Source organism: Vicugna pacos, chromosome 31, assembly GCF_048564905.1.
Source record: "Vicugna pacos chromosome 31, VicPac4, whole genome shotgun sequence".
Classification (NCBI taxonomy): domain Eukaryota; kingdom Metazoa; phylum Chordata; class Mammalia; order Artiodactyla; family Camelidae; genus Vicugna; species Vicugna pacos.
In genome coordinates this window covers 14,910,256-14,937,821 of record NC_133017.1, presented here as the reverse complement: position 1 = coordinate 14,937,821, position 27,566 = coordinate 14,910,256, and the positions used below count along the sequence as shown (strand labels likewise).

Below are 27,566 nucleotides of genomic sequence, written 5' to 3'. Positions count from 1 at the left end.
CTGGGGGACATTTAGCAATGTCTGGAGACATTTAAAATTTTTTTTTAAGTTTCTTTTTTCTTTTTATTTTATATTGAAGTATATAGTTGATTTACAATGTTGTGTTTCAGGTGAACAGCAAAGTGATTCAGTTATACATATACATATGTATTCTTTTTCATTATACGTTATTACAAGCTACCAATTATAGTTCCCTGTGCTGTACAGTAGGACCTTGTTATCTCTTTAAATGTAGTAGTGTGTTTCTGCTAACCCCAAACTCCTAATTTATCCCTCTCTCCTCTTTCCCCCTTTGGTAACCATAAGTTTGTTTTCTGTCTGTGAGTCTATTTCTTGTTTGTAAATAAATTTATTTGTGTCCTTTTTTTTTTTTTAGATTCCACATATAAGTGATATGATAATTTGTCTTTCTCTGACTCACTTCACTTAGTATGATAATCTCTAGGTCCATCCATGTTGCTGCAAGTGGCCAAGTAGTATTCCATTGTATATATAAACACCACATCTTCCTTATCGAGTCATCTGTTGATGGACACTTAGGTGTTGTTTCCATATCTTGGCTATTGTAAATAGTGCTGCTATGAACATTGGGTGGCTTTTCAAATTAGAGTCTTCTCCAGGTACATGTCCGGAAGTGGGATTGTTGGATCATACGATAACTCTATTTTTAGTTTTTTAAGGAACCTCCACACTGTCCTCCATAGTGGCTGCCCCAAACTGCATTCCCACCAGCAGTGTCGGAGGGTTCCCTTCTCTCCACACCCTGTCTGGAGACTTTCCTGTTACCCTGGGCTGGGGTGACTGTTGCCATCTGGTGCATAGAGACACAAGGTCCTCAGGTGTGTTCTTATTGCAGACTGAAATAGGGCAGAAGTAGAGGAAAACATAAGAAGACCCTCCTCACTGCTCTGTGCTCAGAGGTCCCCACTGTCCCTGATTTTCTAATCCTTCTGGTCCCTGGGCTGTGCTTCTAGAGGGATGTGATTTGTAACGGCGGTTTCACCTGAACAAAATTCTACAAAGACACCATCTCCTCTGATCCCTGTTGCATGTCGCACGATCTCGTGTTTCTCCATCCTCACCTGACAAGTTTTGACCTCAGCATTTCTGCCTGAGGCACCTATAGAAGGTATAAGAAATCAAATTTTTAAAAATCCTAGAATTCTTTTAGTGGCTGGGTGAACACGTTCAGCCATTGACCCAAAATTGCTGCTGACAAGACTCAGGTTGTTGGGGTGCCCCGTGTTGCCGGTGGTTACGCAGGGCTTCTCTGCCTGGAGGGGCAGCCGGGTAGTGGGAACTGTTATTATCAAGCACATTGGGGGCCCTCGCCCCGTGGCTGAGCCATGACTTGGACCCAGGTCAGCTGACCAGAGCATCGACTGTTCACCATGTAAGGGCTTAAATTACCCTTTCTAAACTGACTGGTGCCATTTTAGGCACTGTTTCTCCATTTTATATAAATTAGAAACGTTCTGTGTAGTTTGTAGTTCAGAGAATATTTTAGTTTTGCAGTTTTATTCTGATCACTGATTTTAGAAAACCATCTTTTTAAACTTATTGTAGGCAGTTCCATGACTGTATTAAAATTCAGGTTTTATTTGGTGATTTCCTGGGATTAGCTCCTGGTTGTGATTCAATTTGAGTTAGGGCAGAGGTGGGCAGCTGGCTGACCCCCTGATTCTGTAAGTGACTTTGCATTGGGACACAGCCAGGACCCCTTGGACACAAGCAGCTGCAGCCGAGGGGCCTGCAAGGCTGGAACTGTTTTTTGGCCCTTGAAGAAAAAAGTTTGCTGACTTCTGATTTAGTACACTCATTATTTTGTTTAGTCACTGTGCTGAAACTCAGGGTATTTTGGAGGAACTGTTAATACTTCAGTTGATTTGACTCAGAAAAAAACTGAAGATTTCTACATCAGAATGTGATCATGGTTTTAATGTCTGCATTAAGGACATTTTGTCACTAAAACTTAAAGCCAAGGCTGTGTGTGAAGTCCACACATTGTCTGGCTGTTTGCAGTTGTCCAGACGTTATTTCTTTTCCTCCTCCCTGACCAGCTCTGTCCTTTGTGTAAGACAGGATCACATTTGTTCCTCAGGCTGCTGGAGTCCTGGTAGCAGCAGTGATGCACCTGCAGGGCCTCCTGGTGCAAAGGGCCAGCTGGAGCGACGCCCAACCCCCCGAGTTGGGGAGCTGCCCCTCAGGGCCTCGGGAAGGCAGGCTGGATACCTGTCAGCTGGTGAGAAGCTCAACCAGCTATTTTGGGACAAAAACAAATGCTCAGGCAAACAGCCAGAAACTTGTATTTCCTTCTCTGCTGAAGTTAGCTCTTCGGCAAGGGCCAACTTTCTGGAGCTGGGGGAGCTCCCTGTTCGGCCCTCCGCCGGGCTCAGTCTGGAACATCGCATGCACTTCAGACCCCATCCACACTCAGTGTGGTCCTCTGCCCGGCGTCTGCGTTCCCCGTGAGCCAGTGAGAATTCAGTCCCTCTCACGCTCGCTGAGTAGAACGTGCCTCTTGCGGGATGCCCGGTGGCGCCTGTAGACGTGGCACCGCTGTGTGGACTCGCCCACTTCCGTCTTGTCCTCTCTCGTGTGACACTCCCGTCCCTCCCGCCCGCCTCCCCGAGCTCCTCTGCGCGGCTCTGTCCTCTGGTCTGCATGTGCGCACCCTGACTCCCTGCCTCTCCGCGCCCTCCTTTCCTTCACGGCCGAGCTTCTGCTGATAACGTTGTTTATCCCCTTGGTTTTCCCAGCCCGCTTCACCGTAGCTTGTCTCCTGCCTTGTCATCAGCCCTTTTCTTACCGAAGTCATTCGGTGACCGCCTGGTTCACAAGTCTAACGACACTGGTCACTTGTCCCTGATTCCACTGGGTCGTCGGGCACTTGGGTCTCTCTTGGCTTCTGTGACACTTGAACTTGACCTGGTTCAGCCTCTTAGGTCTCTGTCTGCTCTTTTGTCCTCTGGCTGCTTTCTTGATTCTCATGTTTCCTTGATGCACAAGAGCTTTTTGGTTCCCCCCTCTGCACCCGCGTGCTCCAGCTCAGACCTTGGTCATAAACTCTTCTTCTGCTTGATGGCGTGACCTTTCACCTAATCGTGGAACCCGGGTAACCTGGGGGCTGTCCCCCCCAACCCCCCGCGGCAGGAGCCTCCCCGTCCTGCCTGTTCCACCTACGCTGTCACACTTGTCACAATTTCACGTGCCTTCCCCTCTGACCGAGCAGTTCTGGGACTTTACGAACAGAAATGGCCAGAAATTGTGCAGAGATGCTTACTGGACCATTTTGTCCTCCAGCCTCACTGGGGGTGGATCGATGAAGTTACAGTGTATTCATACACGCAGGTTGTGTTTTAAAAACGATTGACCTTGTTTTGTAGATTCTAGCACTAAGAAGTGTGCATAAAAAATTGTGAGTGAAAGAAGTCAAATCATAGAACAATGTTTATAACTTATTTTTAAAGTAAATTTTGTGTATGTAAAATTTTATATGCATAAGTCACATATATATTTATACATGAATGCACAGTAATATAGTCATATACAGCACATATGTATATGACTTTGTGTTTATATATGAACTTGTGTGGGCGGTGCAGGAGGTATCAAAGCCACAGCAGTGGGTCATGGCGCTAACACGCGCACACAGCATTTTGTGCATTTGTATGCATAGGCTTCCACGGGCATAGCGAGGAGGAACAATGTAAGGGAAGTGTGACTTCTTTATTTCTGTATTGCTTGTTTTTATGAGCATAATTCCATCACCTAGAATTTTTGAAAAGAAATTACAGCTTCATCCCCATGTGTTTTTCCCTCCATAGCTGTCCTTTTTGGCATTATACTAGATATCATTAGCATATTCCTATATGCACATTCTTTTATTTCCTTGTTGCATTAAATTGTAGCTGTCCTTTTTAGAGGGAGGGTGGCAAGAATATAAGACGTGTTTGTGGGAAAAAACACTCATTATGTAATGAAAAATGTGAAAATAACTGCTCCGTCCTCTTGGTCCTCTCTGCCTCCAACTGGGCTCAGGTCGCTGTCACCTCCCACCTCAGTGACCACTGAGGTTTGTCAGCAGGAGTGGGGCAGCATTGATGGGGGGCCTGCCATGCGCCAGGCCCAGGGCCGGGCGGGAGATGAAAAGCTGAGGAAGATGTGGTGCCTTCTGGATGGCAGTCTAGTTAGGGAGACCCACAGGTGGGGCCTTGGTATGGGTGACGGGAGAGGGTACCGCAGGGGGCGCTTGGGGGCGCTTGGCCCGACCTGGGCGCTCAGGGCAGGTTTTCTGGAAGACCTATTACCTAGCCTTGGGCGTGAGGTCAGAGTTGGCGCAGTGACGGAATGTGGGTGGAGCGCTCCTGGAGTTCCCTGGCAGTGGGAACTGTGGGAGCGAGGGAGGGAACAGACTCTCGCAGCAGCATCACGGAAGTAAACCAAAGCAGGCAGTTGTCGGGAGAGTGCAGAGGGAGCCTGGGGAGGTGCAGGGGGAGCTCAGGCCTTGCCCTTTGGGGGATGGGGAGCCCCTGAGGCCGTCTCACACAGGTTTTATGTCTCTTTGGTGACTGTGGGGAACAGATGAGTGGATTTTAGGGTTCAGGCATAGAGGCCGGAGCTCGATTTGGAGGCTGGCGAGGCTCAAATGAGTGGCACCAAGGGCCTCACCCGGGCAGCAGGTGTAGGCGTGCACAGGGCTGGGTTTGGCAGTCATTCTGGGGGTTTGTCGAGGGCTCGGAGGGGTGCGGGCGTGGGGAGGGCTCTCATGACTCGGCGCCCTGCTCTGCCTGCCGCCCGCACCCCAGAATCCATCTCACCCTCCTGAGCTGCCTTTGCCCGTCTTTGCTGTGTCACTTCCCTGCCCCGCGTAGCTCTGCTCCCGCCTCATCCGACTCCGGGACATCACAGCTCTGCGGGTCCGGGGCAGAGGCCAGCAGAGCTCCCTGCCTGCTGCCTGGACGGGCCGTGGGGTGACACACATGGGAGCGACTCTGCTCCCCGAGCCTCTCCCTGGTGAAAGGGGCAGAAAGTGCCTCGCCCCTGAGGGTGTCGTAAGAAGTGAACACCGATGTTTATGAAGTTCCAAGGACTTAGATTTAGACTTTTTTTTTCTTTCTTTAACAGATTTATCAGAGAATCCCTGACTCCGACCAATGTTCTGGTAAAACAAGGCAGATCATCTCCACGATCAGGACACAGAATCTTCCCAATTGCCAGCTCATCTCCCGGAGCCACTACTCCCCCATCTACCTGTCATTTGTCATGCTCCTGGCGGCCCTGAGCTGGCAGTACCTGAGCGCCCTGTCCCAGGTCACAGAGGACTACGTTCAGACCGGCGAGCACTGAGGCGGGGTTGGTCTGGAGACCGAATCCTCCAGGACGTGGGCTGACCTCTTCAGGGATGGATGTGGGCTTCCCTGCTTCTTCCCATCTTGCTTTAATCCCTAAAAGAACCCTGTGGGCCTGGACCTTTAGAAACTGATGCGCAGTGGAAAAGGAGGAAAGGAAAGGACCCCTCCGCCTCGGCCTCCCTGGGGCGGCTGCGGTCGGGGCGGCGGGGCCCAGAGGTGGCGCACCTGGGACTGCGTGGTGTGAACACGGGCTGGAGTTATAATTAAATGTATTTAATTTGAAGCAACCTTTGAATACCTATCCTAGTAGAAAGTGAAGTGAATTTTCTTTGTTCAGTTCCCGTTTTTCTCATCATTTTGTTTCCTTCAGTGGACTTGAATGTAGGAGATGTGAATGTTTCGAGTTCTAGGCAGTATTCCCAGGTTTCCTAAGAATGCAGACGTTCTTCTGCACACAGGCTGGGAACTGACTTCTGGGTGGTGTTGGTGTTAATTCCTCGTTAAAGGAAGTTGAGGTTTCAGAAGGAAATCGCCTTTGACCTCATGGTAGCAGATTGGTTTCCAGTTAAGGGTGATGCTTTTGAGAAGATTTTTATAATAAAGAATTGAATTACTCGGCATTTGTCAAAGGCAGTTCACTCGGAAGCCTGGATGAGCATGACGAATACGGAGCTCGGGAGCAGAGTCTGGGACTTAGGGATGGGGCGTCTGCCGCCACCAGGGAGCCGGCCAGGCCGCCCGGCCACGTGCGGCTGGTCCCTCTGGATGGAGGTGGGGTGGCTTGGGCATCTGCACGGCTCCCACTGCCCCCGTGCGGCCGCTGCCAGCCTCTCCACCCTTGGCCAATTCTCTCAGCTGCATTCAGAAGTTCTGGTTCATTCAGGGGTTATTTTCAGCTTTTGGGTTTTGTTTGTTTCTCAGAAGCAAAAGATGTTTTTCAAGGTGACTAATTGGCTTGAGAGCCATGGGGCACTTAGCGCAGTCCCCCTCCCCCAGCGCTGGCGAGCATTGTGCTGTGCCCAGCAGTGACTCCCAGAGTCTCAGGTCTCGGCTTGGCCCTGGGCGCCGAGCTGGGGTGGGGGCATGGCCCCTCACTAGGGGTGTTTGAGAAAGCCCCGCCGGCTGAGAAGCCCTGTGGTAGGGCGTCAAAGTACTTTCTAGAAGCCATGCTCTCAGTGTGTGTAGTGTGTAGTCCATTCCTCTGCTGCAGCTCTGTGTGTGGTGACTTAAATCACTGAAGGTGAGGTTTGTCCCAGCAAGAACGCTGGGTTTGTGCCGTTACACTCAGTTCGTCAGTTCATTTCACACTCAGTCCTGGATGACCCAGTCACCACACTGAAGCCTAAGTCACTTGCCACTTAGAGCGCAGCTGTGAGCCGGACCCAACAGTGATTTTCTAGGTAATTTGAGCACGAAAACTTGGTTTGCAGTTCCAAGGGAGGTGGATGATTTGTGTGTTTAAATTAAGATTAGTCTTGGCAAAGTTCATGTAAGACACGGGACACCTGGTGGAAAGAGCCTTGGTCTCAGCGGATGAACTGGACGCTTCTCTCCTGGCTCAGCCGCGAGCGGCGGGGCCCTGCGAGCTCCTTCGTGGTGGGGGCCGTGTCTTAGGGCTCTCCCAGCTGTGACGTTATAAAGATCTCAGCTCGCACGCTCACTCCTAAGCTCTTTCGAAGAACATTTCCCCTCCTTCTAAATGTTTCTGCACTACCATTGCCGGATAGATACAGGATGCTCAGTTACACTTGAATTTCTGATAAACTACTTTTTCAGTCTTATGTCCCATATATTGCACGGGATAAATTTATACTAAAAAAATTGACTTCTGAAATTCAAATCTAATTGGGTATGCCCCTTTTATTCACTAAATCTGGCAGTCCCGCCCTCTGCCCCAAGCTTTTTACATAATTAATGTGTAGCTTCCCCTGGAATATTCTGTTTTCCTCGGAGGAGTATCTGACCCATCTGAATCCAGGGCTTTAAAGCAAGCAGCTCACAGGTGAGAGCAGGAGCCTGACCTCCACATTTGGGGAACTTTCTGGAGGTCTAGCTGAGACCAGCACACACACACCCCTTCTCTGTGAAACTGATTGGAGCAGCTGCCTGGAAGCCCGCTTCTCTCCTGAGCCGCTCCTTGGGCTGGGGGTGGGGGTGTGAAGGGGGAGGGGAGGTGACTACACATTTGTTCATTAGAGGCATTCTAGGTCATTCTTAGCAGTTTTGCAAGCACAGCTCTTAAGGCTGGTTCCTAAACTTAAGTGAACCGCTGCAATGTTACAGACGCTAGGACCAGACTGCACTTTCTCAGATCTGGGGAGGTGCCCCTGAACTTTCATTTTTAGCAAGTTCCCCTGTGGTTCAAATGCTAGCGATCAGACCAGTTTGAAAACCACTGCTTTAAGATGTTCCTCAAAGCTTAGTGAACATATGAGTCAACCTGGGGTCTTGTTAAACTACAAATGCAGATTTGGGTCTGGCCCCAAATTCTGCGTTTCTAGCAGGCTCCTAGGCCGTGGACCATTCCGAGGAGCAAGGCTCCAGAGTACAGCTATCTGATGCATATTAAAAGAGGGAAAGGTTGAACTCCCTTGGCTCAGACTTCTAAATCTGAACTAGCAATATGCCCCTCTTCTCCACGAAGAATGAGGAGGCTGTCACCTCAACGATCACCTTGTTTGGAGGTCCCCCAGGGAAGCCCACCACCTACGGAAGCGAGCGGAGGTGACCAGGTGATAGCATGGCTAGTTTGGGATCGATGTCAGTATTTCAATAAACATTGCTTTTTCTTTTCTAACAAAGGCTCCTTAAGCCAAGTGTGAAGATGCCCTGAGGTCCATTTTGGGTCATTTAGCACATCTGCTGGCTCCCGGGTGAGGCTGAGGCTGCAAGTGCACGTGGGTACACGGAGGAGATGGGAGAAAGTGTGAAACAATTATTCCACTCAGCTTGGAAGTGGGTAGGCAATGTCACAACTTCACTGAAGTTATTATGAATGTATCCTAATTGAAACTGTACAAATAACATGATTTTTTTTTTTTAATGGAGGTACTGGGGATTGAACCCAGGACCTCGTGCATGCTAAGCACATGCTATACCCACCCCCGTGCTGATGGATTTGCAGCTCTGGTAACCCTGTCAAACATCCCGGAAGTGCTGAGTTCCTCCAGTTTCTCCTACAATGTTCACCAGGTGTGTAAGAGCTGCTAGAGGTAGTTCTGATCCTAATTTCTGAGGCACATCAGGAGTCAAACCTCTGCTTCTGGGAAGAGCTGGTCCAGCTCCAGCTGGGGAGGGGAATTAACAGGTATTGACAGGCAGTGGGTGCGTGCTGACTTTAACAGCCTCCTGCTCCCTCAAGAACTGGTGTGATCTCCAGTCGTATGGAGTTTTTAAAAATATTTATTGAATTGTTGGTGGGTGGGAGGTAATCAGATTTATTCATTTATTTCTTAATGGAGGCACTGGGGATTGAACCCAGGATCTCGTGCATGCTAAGCAGGGACTCTACCATTGAGCTATATATCCCCTCCCCCCATTGTATATGGTTCTTAACTAGGGCCATGTGAAGGATTAATTCTTAACCAGCGGCATAAATCAGACAGGGCACTCACAGCTGCATGCAGGCTCTGCCATCACTGGGGGAACACCTCCAGCAGGACTCGGTTATGTCACCACCAACACACCACGTCCACAGGTGTCCGGACAGGTCATTGCTGGTTTACGGTCAGTAACAATGGGGTGCAGCTAGGTCTCACCTCTTCAGTTAGGAGGGGCAGAGCTCAAGGCTTGGGGCAGGGGAGGTGGTGGGTCTCCAGGAAGGGTCAATGAGAATGACAGGAAACTTACGAAGAGACACACGGTTTGAAAGTGTGGCCGTGGCAGCGAGGTTAAAAGTAGGTATTTATTTTGTTCGACTCAACTGAGGCAAATTTCCCTGGTTAGCGTTTCAAGGGCCCCCAGGTCCATGGGAACATGATTCTGGCGGATGAGCAGGGACAGTGGCTACAAGTCTAGACAGTGACAAATGCTCTTTGAGATCCCAGCAGAATGCAGACTTCACGTTGAAGGGCAGGCGCTCTATGGGCACAGACGTCCTTAACAGGGTGCAGCCGTGATTTTAAACAGTTAAAAGCTGGTTTCTCCCAAACTAGTTCCCTGGTATGGGGGGGGGGTCAGTCAGTCAAATCACCAGCCAGCTCCGCTTTACAGAGACAACCTGTGAGGCCAGCACCGCTCTTCCAGCTACCAGACTCACTCATGTGATCACTGAGCTGCCCCTCAAATAAAACTTTTTTAAAAAGAGAATCGTGCAAAGACCAGACCAGAGAAAGCTAGCGAGGCTGCGAAGCTGGCCAGATGCGGAGGCCCTGGGCGAACGGGGCTTTCTCCAAAGGGCTGCCCTGCTGTCTCTCCTCCACCCACCCAGGATCTAGGAAGCTGGGAGGGACTGCTGGCCGGTGTGTGAGGATCCGTCCGGACAGGAAGAAAACCTGTGCGTCCTGGGGGTCTCTGCTGTGCTCGCTGGGTGGCGGTGGCGGTGGCGGCGGCGGGGAAGGAAGGCGCTCGCGTGCGTCGGGTGGAGGCTCCCATGTCTAGGCGTCTGCGCCGTGACAGCAGTCCGTCCGGGGCAGGCCGTGGCTGTGTCTCCTTGGAAGAACTGCTGATGGCAGACACGGGGCCTGGCCCAGCTGGGTCCTTCAGGCCCCTGTAGGACCTCTTGTGTCTTATCTGAGTTCAGAGGATAAAAGACGTCCCTGCCCCCATCTCATCCAAGTCCAAATGGCTCTATTTAGGGAAAAATTGCTCCAGGGCCGCCAGACAGACCCACAGCAGATTACACCTGCTTCTAGTCTCGCTTAGCGCACGGGACCCCGGCCACGACTTCCGATTCGATTCCGCAGTGATCCTGTCCTCTGAGGATCTTAAAGAAGCCTGGAAAGCAGAGGTGAGATGCCTTTAGAGTGTGCTTGGCTTCTGCTCTTTGCCAGCAGGTCCAGACTCATCCCCGGAGGACCTGGGAGCGAAAGTCAGGAACCAGCCCCGGCGCGGTCCCCGAAGGCACACAGGGTGCCGGTCACCTGTCACTGCGCCCAGCGCAGTAGGGAGCGGGGCAAGCGCATGTGGTCTGTCCACCCGCCCTTACTCAGGATCAGACCGCCCTTGTGGCAAAGGGAACCCCCGCTCCCCAGCAGCTGGACGAGCAGGAGGACAGGACGCCCCCTCATACAGAAAGGAGAGAAGGGGCTGCACTCACCGTTGTCGCCCCAGTCAGTGTTCCAGGAGTTGCCGACCAGCCAGTAGGGGGTGCCATTCTCCTCGCCCCAGCCCAGGATGCGGATGGCGTGACCGCCCATCATCTCCCCCTTGACGTGCTGGTACACTCCTGAGAGAGGGACACCCGTTCAGACCCAGGCTGGGCCGCCGCCCCACCTCCCACAGTGCCTCCAGCTCGCCTGGCCACCCCCAGCCACTACAGATGGGTCCGGAGGGCCCACGGGCCTGCCGCAGAAGGACGGACTTAGCGTTCCCACAACATTCGGGAATTATTTAAATGCACTTTTGAAAGCCCAATACAAATGTGTCGAGTAAATGTTAAGGTGGAGCCCAGTAAAATGTGCTTGCTGCCTGCCTTCAAAACCAACAAATTCTAATTAAATTTCTCCTTTAAGAGATGTTAATAATCATCTTACATACTGGGACTCCACGTAATGATTTACTTGTCAAAAGGGTTCTGTGGCTTAAACAGTGCTAAGCTGCTGCTCTGGGCCCACCCTGGACAGGGGCTGCGGGCGAGGCCAGGCTGGCGGCAGCTAGTACTGCCTGATGGAGACGGAGATCAGCAGAGGTGCTCGGGACCAGGCTGCTCCTCACTGGGGAGACCTCGTCAAACTGGAAATGCATCCTCATAATACTGCAGGGAGCTGCGCTAAGAGCTGCCATCTTTGTATTTCTTGCCAGAGTCACCTTCCTTTGTCCGATCCTTGTTTTTTTAAGAGTGGAGAGTTTTGAGGTTTTCAGTCTAATGGAACGTGACACAGAAGCCCTCAGCACAGCCTGTCCGTCTGGAGGAGGGATTTCTAAGATGGCTCTCAGGTGGGGATCGTCCTGTCCCCCCCACCCCCTGGCTTGAATCCCCACAGCAAGGGGCTCCCTGTTTCCTCATCCACCTGCTGCTCTGCACGATGCCAAGACTTTGCCAAGACAAAGATGAAAAGGGTCACTCAGCCCAGACAGGTGAAACCTACAGTTACAACGTGAATATGAGGAAACGGGGGGGGGGGACCGAAGGGGATAGCGGGGGGGCTTCCCCAGGGGTATCTGAGCTGCCCCTCCAGGACGGGTAGGAGCTGTCTGCAGAGGGCGCGCAGCGCAGCCAGCGCAGGAGACGCCGGTGGGAGGGAGGGGCCGGAGCAGACGGAGATCCTCGGGGCTAAGAGCAGCTCTGCCCACGGCCTAGGCGCCAGCACCACCTTCTCCCAGACCCGCCTCCCACCCGAAGTCCTGCCCTCAGGAACCAGGCCTCCCTCCCCAGGGCCACCAGGGGGCCGGCACTCACCAGACTTGTAGAGCAGGAAGTCCGAGTACACAGAGAAGGCCCCCTCGACCGGGCCGTTCTTGTAGATCTCGGCCATGATCTCCTCCTGGTTGCTGGGGACGCTGTAGGAGCTGCAGCCTGCAGAGGGGCCGCCGAGCGGCCGGTCAGTGGTGTTCATCCTCCACCCGAGTTCCTGACCCGGGACCACCCACCCCGGCCCTGGCCGCCTCCCTCCTCGGCTCCCCGGGCCCACCCCACTCACCGAAGTGCTTGTCGTCTTTGTAGGACGGGGTGTAGCCAGGCTCGCAGTTCTTTCTGCACTTGGGGGTGGCCCCCTCCCCCGTGCACGGGGGCCGGGAGCCGTTCACGTGGTGCTCGCAGGGAGGGATGGAGTAGGGCCTGCAACCTGGGGGGCCACGCAGAAAGGAGGGTGTCAACAGAAAGCCCTCAGAGGCCCCTGGAGGCCAGAGGAGAATCGGGGCGACAGCTCACGGGAACAGAAGGCACCCCCATCCGCGGCACTGACGCTGTTCTGCCTCCTGTTGCTAATCCTGTGTCGAGGAGGCTGGTTGGTCTTTCTGCCCTAATTTTTAGCCCAGCATTCTTGCCCTCGACCCTCACTTTTTGGTGGAAAATGAGACCATTATTATCTCCTCCTTGTAAGATCCATCAGGCCAGACACTCACCGACATGTGAGTCATAGAGGCCACCGGACACCAGGCCTTGCTTCGTCCAGAAGTTCCAAGCTCCAGAAGGGAAGCCGCCGTTACAACTGAGAGAAGAGCCACTCGTTAAACTCGTCATGAGGGCAGTTCCAGGGGCTCCCAGCCCACCCAACACCGTCTTCAGCAACTGCCCAACAGTTCTCCCAGATCCCCAAACCCCCAGTCATCCCCGCCCCCGCCCGCCCAGATCCCCGTGCGCGAGAAGGCTGTGTCCTTGGCTAGGCAGGGACTGCAGGATGCACAGTGGAAGCCCCAGGGCACCTACAGGAAGCCCCAGTGCCAGGGATTCCGAGTTAATTGGTGTGACCTGAGGTCCAGGCTTTTTTTTTTTTAACTCCTAGGAATTTCTAATCCGCAGCTGCAACTGAACATCACTGCTGCAGAACCAAAGCCAGAGGTGGCAGGAGGCAGGGCCCTGGTGACTAGTGCAGCGCATCCGGGGACCAGCCTCCTCAGCTGCACAGATAGGCGGCCAGTCGCTACATTTCTGAGGGCAGGAGGGCAGGAGTGGAATGAGGGTGACAACAGCCAGGCCTGAGCTCAGAGGTGAACCAGCTGTCCTGAGACCATCTGTTTTGCCCAGACCCACCATCCACATCCAGCGCTGTGGAACCAGCCTGCTTCAAGGCACCGCCCGGAAAGCGGGGGCCTGCTTCCAGATGCCCTAGGGCCCGGGCTGCCTCAGCAGAGACACCACCCAGCCTGAGGAGGTCCCACCTGAGGAGGTCCCACTTCCGTCCCCGGGGCCCAGACTCACCCCTCCCCACACTCTAGGCCGCAGCAGGTGAGCATGTCCTCGGCAGACACCTCCACGTTCACACGCCCGTTGCTATGGATGCAGATCCGGTCGGAAATGGCTTCCACGGCCCCAAACGCCTGCAGGAACAAGCCCCACGCAGGTGAGCCCCGGCCCTGCACCGTGGCCCCTCCAGCCACCATCCCGGGGGACCGCAGCAGGCCTTCCTGGCGGCCAGTCTCTCTCCACGGCAGGTGAGGGTCCAGCACACCATCTAGCTAAATTTTAAAGCAATAGACCAGCCCACCTCTACCTGGGCCTTCAGTTCATTTCTGAAACATGTGGTTTTTGGTTTTTATCATAAAAACATAATTTGCACAAAGGACAAATCCTGTATGATTCCACTTATACGAGAAGTCGGGGTGGAGTGCATGGCTGTTAGCATCACTGACACCATCTTGGGCCCTTATGGTTTCTCCTGTCCTGCTCACCCTCCCCAGGACTGGACTGTGCAGTAAATCACTTCTGTCATCAAGGGCTTTGCAGTTAATGGACTTTGTTTAACAGTCGTCAGGACCAGGTGGCCCTGTTCGTCCCCAAACAATGAAAACCTTTGCTGATGTGTTCCTAGTGCCCAGGAGACCAGCTACCCACTCATGAATCCCTGCGAGTTAGTTACCCTACAATAAACTGATTCTTTTGATTAAAAAAACAAAACAAAACCATGAGACAGAAAGTAGAAGGGTGGTTGCCGGGGTTGGGGCCGAGGGGAGGGAAACGGGAGTTGGTGTTTCGTGGGGACAGAGTTTCCGTTTTGCAAGATGGAAGAGTTCTGTGTGTGGACGGTGACAGGTGCACCACAGTGAACGCACTTAACGCGGCTGGACGGCCCTTAATGATTAACAGGGCTAAATTCATATCATGTGTACTTTACCCCAAACACATGATTAAGACAGCTCACGGGACACTTCTTCATGAAGCAGAGTAGAGGTCAAAGCTAATGGTATTTGCTGATGAGACAGCGTGTCAAACGGAGAAATAAACACTGCTTCACAAGCCATACTCGGGACATGTCCTGTGCAGGGGCTTCTGCACGTCAGTCCTTCCACCTGGGTAACTCCTGACTGTAGGGGTCTTGCTTATTTTAACACCGGTGGACACCGAGACTCAGGAGTTTTATGTGACTTGCCCGGTCCCAGCTGGTCTAACCTCAGCTCCCCGCGTCCCTCCCAGCCCGCTGAGCCCCGCGCCCCAGCCCCTCCCAGCCAGCGGGGCCTCACCCAGCAGGAGCCACAGGAACCCTGGTCTCTGATCTCTTTGATGGTCGGGCAGTTTGGCCACTGCTCCCGGGCATCGAAGCTTTTGGGCAGAGCCATGTTCCCAGCAAACGCAACCCTGGGCAAAGAAAGGTCTCCTTCACACGCTGTCATCTTACAACCCGTGCCCCACCTGCCAAGAGGCCAGCCGACTGCGGCCTGGGCCTCCACCAGAAGGGGGAAGAGCATGAGGACACGCAGGAGGGTGTGTGTGGGGATGTCCCCCTGGCATTTATAAAACGAAATCCATCTCTGCTGCTTCATGTAACTCGCCAGTCCGCACGCCGCTTCTACACTTGTTCTATGATGTTTTTGAAGCGTTTTGGCCACAGGGTCCAGATAATTCTCTTTCTTGCCTCCCCTACCCCACCCCACCCAGACCGTAAGGGTCATCGTTTTCTCAACATCCTCACAACTGTGTAACGTCCCATCACTTAACTCTCCCACCCTCACTATTCGATCTTTCCAGCGCCTCCCTCAGGAGTCGTATCTGCATGAAAATGCCCACTGCAGAGTCTTCCAGGAAAACAAAACACTAATGGCAGATCATATGGCTTTTCTTAGATTTTCCTTAAATTATTCAAGATTGGGTCCATTCAGGTGTTGGAGACCCAGACCTGAGGCCTTTCCCACCGGGACAGCTGGACGAGAACGGGGCAAACCGCACGGGACTGAGCCCCGTGCCTCGGGGAGAGTCCCGGCAGCCCTGGGGGAGGCGAGGCGAGGCCGAGCACGGAGGGGCAGCCTTCTCTCCCCGCTTCCCGCCCTGCCAAACCAGCGCCTCTGTTCGCGTGGCAGCCGCGCGAATCGCCGCCGCCCAGCCCCCGGGAGCGGGCGCTCACCTCTCGGGCAGCTTGGGCCCACCCAGGAAGGTGCCACACAGCTTCTTCACGTAGCTCAGGTCCGCGTTGCGGAAGTTGTGTCCGGCCTGGAAGAGAGCCCACCACAGCTGTCACGTGGGTGTTTCCAGCGGTGGGGTGGAGCGTGCACGCCGCCCCTACAAGGCCTGACAAGGCCAGGGGTCCCCACCAAGTCAGCAGAGCAAGGGGGCGGGGGCACCACTCAAGACCAAAAGCCTGTTCCCCAGATTCACACAGAAACCTAACCCGCAATACACTGGTGTTAGGAGGTGGGGCCTCTGGGAGGCGCTCAGGCCATGAGGGTGGAGCCCCCGTGAATGGGATGAGTGCCCTTTCACAAGGCAGCCCCGGAGAGCGAGCCTGCCTCTCTGGCCAAGTGGGGACACGACAAGAAGTCCGCCACCTGCAACCCAGAAGAGGGCCCCCCACTCTGGGGCCTCCTGCCTCCAGAACTGAGAGCAAGAAACTCCTGCTGACCAGCCCTGATCTGTGCTGCTCCGTTACAGCAGCCTGAACGGGGCAGGCCAGGGCCAGCCCAGCCTGACCGCATGGGCAGTGGGCAGCTCTCAGCCCAGCGGGCATCGCCTTGGAATGTCCTGTTTGCTGATGTCACGAGAGACCCCGAGCACAGCTTAGCCCTCATCTCTCGGTTCCTGCAGCTGCGGGCCTCAGGGCTGGGCGGAGCCACGGAGCTGCTGGTTTTGCTGGGCTCTGACACCTACCATGGTGGGGCCCACGGCATCCTCCCCAGCTCGCTGTGAACATTTCACCCTCTGTATACCTCCATGCACCTCTGCTAACACACACGGACACCACACACACACACACACACACACACACACAGGGACAGGGCAAAGGGCATGGGTCTGAGCAGTCCTAACTGTGAATTGCATCAACTGTCCCGGACACACCATCCTGGGGGCCACAGCTGCAGCCCCGCCCCCAGGAGTCCGGGTGCACAGAAGTGGCCCCCAGCGCACCTTCCAAGTGGTGTTACGCTTGTTCACATAGTCGATCAGCTCATCCGACATGGGCGGGAAATGCACACTGCTCTGCGCACTGGTCAGCACCACCAGGCAGCCGAGGGTGGCTAAGAGGTGCCACATTTTGGCAGCTAGATCTGAGATTTACCTAGAAAAGAAGGGACACAAGACGTCAGGACGCTTCTTCACTCATTCCAGGGCTCGACCCGGGCAGGCGCCACGGCAGGCAGCACCATTCACGGCCACCAAGGACCCAGTGGTCAAAAGGCCTCCCACCCTGGGTCTGCCACCTGTCCCTGGTGTTCCTGTTTCCTCTTCCGGGGCCTAGGTATCGGCAGAGAGCCTTCAAGGACCTCGGTGCCCACGGGCCCCTCAGACCTGGTCTCAAAGTCCCAGCCTGTGCCCAGAGCACGCAGGACTGTGCCGTGGATGGCACGTTTGAGTCCACCCCAAATTCACGCTGGATCCCACCCGCCAAAGTGACGGTGTTGGGAGGGGGGGGCTTGGGGAGGTGACCAGGTCGTGAGGGTGTAGCAGAGAGTTCCCCCCACCCCCTGTGAGGCCACAGGAGGAGTCTGAGCAGGGGGGCCCTCGCCGACCACGCTGGGCCCTGACCTGGACCCCCAGCCTCCAGAACCCCACGCAGTAAGTTTCAGTCTGTGCCATTCTGTCGCAGGGGCCTGAATGGGCAAAGATGGACTGAGCGCTCCCTGCCAGGCCAAGCAAGGGCTGCGCTGTGTGCGATACGGCCCCGCCGTTGTGGGTGGGGCCCGTGTCACCCGGGCTCCAGGGCCATCGCAGGGTGACGGCAGGGCTCACAGTCCGAAATGGCGCTGGGCACCGCGTGGTCTGGGGTAGCTCGTGAGCTCGGGGCCGAGGCTGACCTGCTGTCCGTCAGCACCCAGCCCAGGGCCCAGCCACAAGCAGCACCAACACGTCCATCCCGCACAAGTGCACAAACTTGGGTCTTCGGGCCAAGCGGAGCCCGGTGCCCTCCCTGATACTGCCAACCTGCCTCTCTGTGGGTTCGCAGGACGAAACTCGGAACTTTTAGTAAGCAACCCTTCCCTGTGACTATGTCCCGCGGGGAGGACCAGTGGGATCAGAAACATGTCAGAGGAGATAAGCTCAGGAGCCGCATTCTGGAAACGGGACAGGCACACACACGCCAGCCCCTAGCTCAGTCTGGGAGGAGCCGGGAGGCAGAGCCGGCCTGGCCGGTGGCACAGGTCTCCCGGGATTTATTTCCTGTGGTTTTTCCAGTCAGCCAGTCAGCCAAGGGCTCTGCTTATGGCTTCAGAGACAGGGCTTCCGAGAAAGGAAGCCATCCCATCATCACCGCAGCCTCAGATCTTGGACCGGCCTGTGAGTCAGGAGACCGGTGGCTTCCAGCTCAGCCTGAGTCATGCTCTCAGGCAAGTGGCTCTGAGGATGAGAGCAGGAAATGCCACCTGGGCACCAGGGCACCACGGGGCCTCCTGTGATGCCCGCACAGTGGGGAGTGTGCGTGAGTGTGTGTGTGTGTGTGAGCGCGTGCTCTGACCTCCTGTCCCTGTCCTCAGGGGCCGACGTGGCGGGGTCACTGTGTCACCTCCTCACAGGTCACAGGCCGTCAGCAGTACATGAAGATGACGTAGGTGACAGCACCGAACACGCTGCCTCCCACACAGCGAATTATGTTTAAGTGAAAATCTAAACTTAGCTGTTGCTTAAGAAACCACCCACCCAGGACAGCAAGGCGGTTCTGGAAAAAGAGCACCGAAGGGGGCCCGAGCCTCTGGGGTGGGAAACGTATCATAAACCCAGGCGACACAGACCACTCGGAGGCACATCCTCCGTGGGGATTCAGTGTGTGGGGGCGGAGGCAAGGGAGGAAGAGGCACATTTCGGTGGATGGTGCCTGCAACCAGCTCTGTGCATTTTGGGGAAAGAAAAACATAAAAGGCTGAATCTTTCCCTCAAGTCCTCACACACATAAAGTGCTACATGGAACAAAGATCGTGAATAAAAACATAGAAGTTGCATGAAAAAAAGGGTGAACTTTTTAAAATGGACTACTGCAGTCAGGAATGCCTGACATAAAACAGAATCTTGAAGAAGAAAGTGAGTGATTACACGAAACTAAAGCCTCTCTTTTAGAAAAACCAAATATAATGTGCCAAATGGGCAAACAAAAAATAGCCCTTACATACACTCAAGGCTTTGTTTCCCTAATGTGCAAAGGATTCTCAAAATCAGAATAGAAAGTGTAATAGGAAAACACCAAAAGGACATACACAGCGAATTTACAGGACAAAGGGCTAAGAAGGTCAATGGAGGTCCTTCAAGATGCTCGACTAGCAGGTACATTTATCGGCAATCAGACCCCAGAGCGAAGGCTGCAAGATAGTTTTCAGCTATCAGGGTGGATGAATGCCTGGGGGTGGGGCTGCCCCCGGCTCTGTCAGTCCTTCAACCTGCCTGCCCTCTGACTCAGCGGTCTGACATTTAGAAATTTCTCCCTCAAGCCTCAAAACGCAGGTACAGGTACACAGAGGTTCACCAAAGACCTCTGTGTTCGCAAAAGACCAAAAAGAAAGCTTCTAACAGACTGTTAAGTTGTGGTAAATGGTTAAATGACAGAAAACAAATGCAGCCACCAAGGAATGAAGCAGCGGAAGGGAATCGCATGGCATTGACGCAGTAGAAACGCCCCAAATACACAGGAAGTGACAAAAAAGCAAAGCGGTGGGTGAGTCACGACAAGTGTGAGTCCACGAGGCCGTGGACACATTTATTCTTCTCCACGCGCAAAACATCAAGAAAAACACACCCAAGTCACAAGTAACTGCTTATCTTCACTAGAGAGACTACCCTTTTTTATCTTTAAATGAACATGTTATATTCGAAATTTCGTGCTTTTCAGAACTTTTAGGAACTTTTAGGAATAGTAACTAGTGCTACCAAAGACCCAGAGCCCCCAAACTGATGCAAGAACACTCGTTCTGATGACCCCCAAGTGTGCTTCTGATCGGAGGCCTCCTCCCTGTGACCTTCTGCTCCAAACGCTTAACCTTTCCATTTTCAGTGACTCCTGGGGAGGCCGCTGCTCACATGACCCCAAAGTGTCGGGGATCCTCCAAACTGTTAGGAAATGTCTCGCTGTGCCCTCCTGTGGCAGGAGGGGAGACGGGGCTCGCTGGGGCCTCTTCTGGGCAGAGAAGCAAAGCAGAGGGGTCCTTCCTTTTCATCGACACCCTGACTTACACTTGGGATCTTAGCGCTGTCCCAAGATGGGAGTGTGGGGCGGCCCTCCCCGCACGTGGTGTCCAGACCTGCCCCAGGTGAGGCCAGCCGACGGGCCCACCAGAATCACCTGGAAGGGGGACCATCCTTGGCTCTCACCACGACCTGTCCAGGGTGACAGGAGCATGGCAGGGTCCTCAGGAAACAAGAGGCCGGCCCCCCAGAACACTCCCTCTGTGTCAAACGGAGCACCCCCAGGGCCCTGGGGCTTAGCTGCTGCTGAGACGTGAAACCATAAGCAAGTGGAGGCTGCGGGCACCGGCAGGCGAGCCGCATCGCACATGAGATTTCTCTGGTTGTGTGGTGGCAGGGAACACGGGCACCTCCCGGCTCCCAGCTGGTCCTCAGTCCCTGTGCCGACAACTGCCCTGCATCCTGGCCCAGGTCCCCTGTCCCGCTTCAGCGCACATGACGCCCGCCCCCGTTTCCTGCTCCCCAGGTTCCCCTCCATGGCTCCCTGCTGCAGGGAGATCCAGCCCCGTGAGCCCCGGCCATCCACGGGCCTTCCCTGCAGCCCCCGCCTGGCGGTCGGGGCCCCGCACCCCAGACGAGCATGTGGTCAGCAGCCACCAGCTCCAGTGAGGAGGCTGCGCACGGGTTGGAGGCAGAAGCCCCGATTCCACTTACTTCCTAACTGCGCACCGCCTTCGCTGGGCCTCGGTCTCATGCCCTGCAACCCGGGGCTGAGGACCACTGGTTCCCTGGAGGGACATCCAGAGGGAAAGGAGGGGTTGGCCAGCCAGAAGGCAGTGAGTGGCCCTCCCTTCTTCCTCTTCCCTCCTCCCAGCCAAGCCCAACCTGCGCACAACGCCTTCGAATTGCAGAGAAGAGTCCAAATTAAAAACCTGAGGTTTTAACTCCAACCAACCTCCCGACGGGCCTCCTTTCTGAGGGTCTGGAGGCTGCTGAGATCCCAGAGAATATGGGGTCAGATTTCGCCTCCTAAGGGGACAAATGCCCCAGAGCAGTGACAACTGCACGCAGTGAGCGAGCACGTCTTTCCTTCTAGCCACATCCACACACACCGCGAACACAGGACAAACTAGTGCGCATAAACGGTTAAGGCACAAGCCGTGCTGTCACCAAGCTGGTCTCACCCCGCACATGGCCCTAGCACGGAACGATTCTCACTTCCCCCGTTTTGGGCAAACATTTCCCTTTTCTCAATTCTGTGGGGTTTTTTTCCTTTAAAAACAGAGAGGATGAACAGAAAGTCCTTATTTCATGAGGGAAGAGGGCCTCAAACAGGACGCGAACACCTGCAAGTCACAAGATCCCTGCTAGGGTGTGGACGGGAGGGGGTGGGGAACAGCTGTGGGCAGATGTGACTGTCAGTCCTCAGTCAGCTGACTTCCCGGGAAGACCTTGGGATGCCCTCTGGCCCCGTTTCAAGCTGATCTCTGGCTTTAAAAGATGGGCTGTCTCATTCCCTTCCTCTCCAAAGGCCTAGAGCATGTAACCATTTACACAAGAGCACATCCCATCAGGTTCCGCAGACTGTCGTCCTGGCAAAGTGGCGCCTGCATCCAGGGGATCCCAGCAAACCCCGCAGAGCAGAGCCGCCCCCAGACTGCCCTGACCCAGTTCTGGAACAGCTGCGGGCCTCAGGGCTCTGGGAGGAAGGGCGTCCTGCACCCCGAGCACACGGAGTCAAGCTCGGTATTTCCAACAGCTTTCTTACGTGGTTAAGAGCCCTCGGTAGACTGGGTTCTAAATCTACACTGGGTCTAAGGAGACAGGACGTAGACACCTGAAATTTCCAAATAAGCCACTAGCAATCTTCTGCTAGCACAGAAAAAGATGGATGAATGTCCAGCCTCAGTCTTTCACCTGGTCCTGGGCTCTCCCTTACCCACCACTGCTCAAACACTGCTGAACCCTTTCCCAGCTGGCTCAGAAAGCTGGCTGTCTATATTTTGCCAATAGCTACAAACTAAGGTTGTTTCGTACATCAGCCGAGTGGTTCTAGGTTGTGGGGAAGGTGGGAGCGTTGGAGGGTCGTGAAGATTCAGTGGGACCCTGCTAGAATTTTTGTTTCTTTCTTTTCCACCAAGACGAGTCACTGCGGGCACGCACTCCAGGAGGCTGGGCCACTTCAGTGCACCCACACCCACCAGCCAGACCTTCCCCTTGACTTCAGCTGCCCACTTACACCTCGACGCTGGAGCAGCACTAGTATTTCGACCTCAAATGTACTCCCATCGGCCTGAAGGACACCCAAGAGCTCTCCTTTCTGAGTCTGAGTCACAGCCTTGATGTGGTCTTTCTGTTCTACGTCTTTGTTCCTAATGGAAACGTGTTTAACTGCTTCGTGGCTTCTAAACCTTGAAATCAAAAGCAACACCAGACAACAAGGGCTCCCAGTCTTCAACCCCACGGCGCTAGGTGGGGACTGGTCGCTCACCAGTGGGCTCTCTGTCTCCCAGAGCCAGACTCCCCACGGCTGAATGACCCCCAGCCACTGCTGTGTGTCCCAGAAAAGGCCCCCTGAAGCCCTTCAGGGAACTCACAGGGTCTCTCCCTGCTGTCCATGTGCCAATCATCTGTCCTAAGCAAGGGACTCGTCCCCGCCAGGCCCAGCAGGGCGGCCTTCCCCAGCTGCTCTCCCGCGGCGCCTGGAAACCATGCAGCCGCCGAGCCCACAGACGCAGCCTTGCTTTAAGATCAATCGCAGCGGCTCATATCCTGCAAACAGAAGAAAGTTACTTCTGAGCCATAAAACAACGGACCCCCAGGAAGACCCTCCGCAGCCAAAAGTTTTTGTATTTTTCAGAAACAAGATCATATGGGCAAAGTTTTGGAAAGTTCTGGAAGCTTTTGCTTGCCAGCTTTGCTCCCCAACTCTGATGCTGACTTACTGAAATACTCCCTAGTCTCAGTTTCCAAAATGAGCATGTTGCCTGGATTCTGAAGGACCTTGGGGCTACTTTATAATCGCTTTCAAAAATCCCTGGAGATTCAAATGAGATTAGCGTTCTGTGCCCCTCTCTCTAGCCTTGGGAACACAGCAGCTCCCTAATCCAACTGCAGGCCAGATGACATCTTCCTGCTGGCTAGGTTCCGGGGGGGGAAGGGGGAGATGGAAACGTTAGCAGCCCCAAAAGCAAGCAACAGGAAGGCCTCTCCTCTCCGGCTTGGTCCTGGGGCCCTGGGAAGAGATACCTCACCAGGCTGGTGGGAGGTGGAAGAAGATGCCCTCCCCGAGCCTGGCTCAGAGCAGAGAGCACCCCCGCCACCAGGAACTGTCCCTCACGCACTAGCAGGGAGAACACACATCTCCCCACGCACAGGCCAGTTAACTCCTGCCATCCCAGTGCAATTCTATTCTCAAATGCATCCCCGCGTGGATGAAAAATCATGATGCCCCTACTTTTAGGGACAAGCCCTCAAATGGACTGCTCTGCTATCTTGAACACCAGAACAAAGCACCCCTGCAAAAACCTGCAGGAAGCGGGGGCCAGTGACTCCCAGTGGACGTGTGACAAGGCCTCCACCCGGGAGTGGCTGGAACCCTTGGCTGGTACCGCCTTCCCAGGCCTTGTGCAAGTTCAGAGGCCATGTGACTTGTTTATCCCAGTGAGCACATCTTGCCTCAAGTCAGCAGGTCACAGGGTCACCCACTGGGTGATGCCCAGCCTCACTGGGTCCCCTGCCAGAGACGTTCTCACAGTGCGCTACGTTGGGTCAGTTCACTGTCTCAGTGGTACCTGTCCCGTCCTCCTTCCCGCATCCTTGCTGGTAAGTAGGTTATCTTGATGACCAGACTAAGTGAGTTACTGGCCTGGCAGAGACAGATAAGACAGCCAGGCTGCAGGCACCATTGTTCCCACACCCAGCATTTAAGACAGCAGTGCTGAAAAAGGACTCCAGTCTCGGTCTCATGTCAGGTTTTTGTTTCACAGGGGAGGGGAACTGGTGCTTGGGAGAAGACCACAAGCAAGCTCTGCATGGAGCCCCTGGGAGGGCAGAGAACTGCCGAGAGACAGAGCTGTGGAAATTCCACCACAACCGTCTGAGTGAGCCCCGTCATGTCACAGACTTACAGGTGTCTCAGCTCTCTGCCCTTTAAAGCGGGAAAGTCAGACTGCCACATCCCAAAACCCACATGCATCCTGAGAGTTAAAAAGTCAAAAAATATTATCTAAGTGCAGAGAAGTCCAGATTGCTAGGTGAGGACCTAAAGAAACTGCTGTAAGTTCCAGATGTCCACAAACACCATCACTGACCAATAACAGAAATAGAAAAACGTCCATGATCTCCTAGGGCAAAAGATTAAATCTGAATTCCCAGTCACGAAAATTAAATCAGGGACATGATCTCAAATGCATGAGTTGGCAAAAATTCAAGCCTGGTAACATGGAGTGTCGCTGTATATGAAGAACAGGAATCCACCTGGCCACTGGGGATAAATGTTGATAAAAAACTCACTGGAACAGAGAAAAAAATGTGGCAATGAGTGTGTATATGTCCATGAATGACTGAAAAATTGTGCTGAACACTGGAATTTGACACAACATTGTAAAATGATTATAAATCAATAAAAAATGTAAAAAAAAACCTCACTGGACAGCACTGTCTGCAGCTAGAACAATGCAAGGTACACATACCTTATGACCCAGGAACTTATGGGACTTCTGCTTGTGCCCTGGAGAAATTCTTTCAAGTGTCTGAGAGAGATAAGGATATTTACTATTGTGCTGTGAGGACAGTGAAAACACAAAAACCACCTCGCTGTCCCTCAGGAGACAAATACACTGTGCATCTTAGACGACTGAGCGGGATCTGTGCGCATCAAGTAAACCAATCTCACACACACAAGCGGAAAAGGATACAGGCAGTATAATTAAAGTTAGATCATCTTAATAATATTAAATGTTTGATACAAAGATTTAAAAGACTGATACAAAGTATTAAAAGAACCACAAGGGCAAACAAACAAAAAACAAATTAAAAAAAAAAAAAACCAAAACAAGCAGGAGAATTTTAAAGAGAAGAGCAGATAGGAGCTACATTTTTTTTGGACATGAGACTTGCAGAGCAAAGCTGAAGTTGCCTGCAGAGGGGTCTGAGACCAGGAGGGAAGGCACGGATCCTAGAAGCCCACACACGCCTGAGGCCCTGGGTGGGGCGGAAAGGGGACTCACTGAAGTCTAACCTGTAACAGCGTTTGATCCTTAGATCCCCCTCCCACCCAAACGAGGGTGGCTTGTGAACGCAACACGCACAGAACATGACTCGGAGTCTCCTCCCACGCACCCTTTTTAAGAGCTCCGGGGTGTGCGCTGAGCATGAACTAGGAAAGATGGAGAGGGGGCCAGGAGTGGGCTGCCCACTGTCTCCCAATATAAAGAGTGTCCAAGAGGCCCCTGCATGTGCCACAACTAGATTCACCACCTAACTGTCAACCCCCACCACCTCTACAGGTCTACCATCTCAGATGCGGTCGGACCCTATGAAAGTGCCTGATTTCATTCCTCCCTGGCCCACAAAAATTCCCATTCCATACAGTCCAACCTCAAGTTTCCTCACCCCAAACTGTCAAAAGCAGGTGGCAGAGGTTGTAAGTCTTCACCTCGAAACATTTCAGTCCTTCTCTCCCAAGGACAGGGGTATTCAACACGATCACAACTCATCACATTTAAGAAAATCACCCAACAGACCCTCCAAGGTGCCCCTGAAAGCGCTCTCCTTTCGCTTCTTAACCCAATTGCCAAGGGTGATACAAGGTACCTCTTAGCCCTAAAAAGTGCAACTTCTGACTCCAACTCCTAGGGCCAGCAGATGGGGGAAAAAGGAATCAGTCTACAAGGAGGGCCCGGCCTGAAGCTGTTAAGTCAGCATCACACGGGCACGTGCCTCCCGCAGCCAAAGGGCTTCCACTCTCACCGCTGGACCAGTTAGGAACCAGGGTTTTCCTGACCCATTATGGGGGAAGTAACTGGGCCCAGGGCTGTGTCTGGCTCATGCTGTCTCCCCCTCCCCAACCTGTGAAGCCCCCAGATGAGGATCTGCACCCTTCCACTCAGCAGCCTCCAGCTCTGGGCCAAATGTCCAAGAAAGTTTGAGCGAGTTCTTCCTTCAGAGCACACCTTCAGGTCTCTCTTTGGGAAAGCCACGCAGGGTGGGGGCGGCCCAGGCCTGTTCACCGTGAAGGTCAAGGGTTCTAGGTCTCTGTCACCAGCAAAGGATGTTAGGAAAGAAAAGGAAAGTAGCCTTTATCAAACCGGACACCCCTCTAAGGCCCTTCCTCTTACGGTTCTGCATGTAGCGAGTCAAGTAGATGAATGCAGCATTTCAGGTGCATTTGCTGCGAGTGGAGGCACCTGAGGGTCTTTTTTCCCAAGGTAACCAAAGGTGCGAGGTCTCCCTTTAAATCCCACCTCCCCTGCCACTGGGTGAGTCTCTGCTGGGTCAGGTAGAGCGGTGTGGGGCCTGGGCTGCCGCCCTCCCCACGCCAGCCCACGGGCTTTCTTGGTGCCTGGGAAGGGGGTTGAGCGAGGCCCACTAAGGAGGTAATCCAACTCACATCTACCTGGACTGCCTGCCGGCCCCCAAACCAGCCACCCCACAGGGCCCCGCAGACGCTCCCTCTCCCAGCCCTCCAGGGTCATATGCTGAGGGCCTCTGCCCTGCCTTCTCCTCGCCCACAGCACCCTGGGCCCAGGCTCGGCTGCCTTCCTCACAGTCCGGGGTGGGGAGGGCATCCCCTCTCCTCCCCACTCCCGGGGTGGGGGTGGGGGGCCCTGGGGCGCCGGGGCCTACAGGCTCCTGCCCTCCTCTCTGCCTAGTTTCTCCTCCCGTCTGTGGATTTAACTCTCCCTGTGGATCCCACCCTACTCCACCCAGTTCCAGGTTCCTGTTTTCCGGTTTCTGTCTTCTGGGGTCCCTGGATTGCGTAAGCAGAGAGCTGCCCAGGCAAACCCTTCAGAGTAAGAACACCTGGAACAGATGCAGGCAGGTACTATCATCTTAGCAATCTGCTGAGAAAACTGGGGCCCAGGAGCTCACAAGGCGCTGGGGCGTCAGAATGCAGCCAAAGTCCCCGGGGTCCATGTCAAGCTCTTTCTTGCAGACTCGTCTCTCGGGCCCTCCCTGCAAAGTCCCCAGCTCCGCCGGGGCTGCCCCCAACCTCCGGCCCCGGCCCAGCCCCGCAGACGGCGGACCGCGGGGTCGGGCTGACCCGGCCGGGGTCACGAGCCTCCCGGCCGGGGTGGGGACGGGGCCCGCCCGCCCGCACGGGGCTTGGCTTTTGCTTTTCTCCCCAGAGCGACGCCCAGGAGCGCACGGGTGCCGCCCGGCTCGCCCGGCGGTGACTGCCCGCGCGTCCCCGCCGCCCCGCCAGGGGCGCTTCCGCCGGGCTGGCGCCGCGCCCGCCCGCACTCACCGAGCTCGGCGCCGAGGGCCTGGGCCTGCAGCCTGCGAGCGCCGCGCGGGTGCCGGTGCCGGAGCCGGTGCCCGAGCAGCCGCCGTAGCTTCCCGGAGCCGCCCCCGCGCTATTTACGGCGCCCGGCCCCGCCCCGCGCCCGGCTGACTCGCCACGTGACGCGGCGCCGGCGCCCCGCCCCCCGCGCCCCCCTCAACCCAATCCCGGCCCCGGGCATCCCGCTCGCCCGCCTCCACCCCCGCGCACCCGGGCGGCGGCGAGCGGAAGGCAGCCGGGGGCGGCCCTCGGCGCCTCGCCCCCGCCTGCAGACAGCCTCCCGGGCCGCCGCTGCGCGTCAAAGCCCCGGTCCCTGCTTGGGGGAGGGGTGACCTGTTTCTTACTTCAT

The 27,566-nt window shown here is 54.7% G+C and overlaps 2 protein-coding genes across 4 annotated transcripts in view; one reads left to right on the top strand and one right to left on the bottom strand.

Annotated features, from left to right (window-relative positions):
• FDFT1 (farnesyl-diphosphate farnesyltransferase 1) overlaps nucleotides 1-5,974 on the top strand; it is a 30,721-nt gene extending 24,747 nt beyond the window's left edge. For both annotated transcript variants that reach the window (XM_031692575.2, XM_006203177.4), the window contains one exon: nucleotides 5,128-5,974. In XM_031692575.2, coding sequence (XP_031548435.1) covers nucleotides 5,128-5,349 — 222 coding nt within the window. In that variant the 3' untranslated portion in view covers nucleotides 5,350-5,974. The remainder of the gene's footprint in view (nucleotides 1-5,127) is intronic.
• Nucleotides 5,975-9,240: 3,266 nt separating this feature from the next.
• Nucleotides 9,241-27,330, bottom strand: CTSB (cathepsin B). Of its 2 annotated transcripts, none has more exons than XM_072952694.1 (10): nucleotides 27,182-27,330; nucleotides 16,510-16,660; nucleotides 15,512-15,597; nucleotides 14,634-14,748; nucleotides 13,375-13,493; nucleotides 12,579-12,664; nucleotides 12,155-12,298; nucleotides 11,914-12,030; nucleotides 10,612-10,740; nucleotides 9,241-10,289 (listed from the first exon to the last, which is right to left on the bottom strand). In XM_072952694.1, the coding sequence occupies exons 2-10, from the start codon at nucleotides 16,633-16,635 to the stop codon at nucleotides 10,204-10,206; spliced, it is 1,008 nt and encodes a 335-aa protein (XP_072808795.1). In that variant the 5' UTR covers nucleotides 16,636-16,660; nucleotides 27,182-27,330; the 3' UTR covers nucleotides 9,241-10,203. The 2 variants fall into 2 exon arrangements, with proteins under 2 accessions (XP_072808795.1, XP_072808796.1); XM_072952695.1 differs by lacking the exon at nucleotides 27,182-27,330 and adding an exon at nucleotides 22,308-22,482.
• Between the last annotated feature and the right edge of the window lie 236 nt (nucleotides 27,331-27,566).

Coding starts and splice junctions, on each gene's coding strand:
- CTSB (XM_072952694.1), bottom strand. CDS start 16,635: ATGTGGCACCTCTTAGCCACCCTCGGCTGCCTGGTGGTGCTGACCAGT. Junction 14,749..15,511: donor GGGCCCAAGCTGCCCGAGAG/GTGAGCGCCCGC, acceptor TTCTTTGCCCAG/GGTTGCGTTTGCTGGGAACA. Junction 10,741..11,913: donor CTTCCTGCTCTACAAGTCTG/GTGAGTGCCGGC, acceptor TCCCTCTCTCAG/GAGTGTACCAGCACGTCAAG.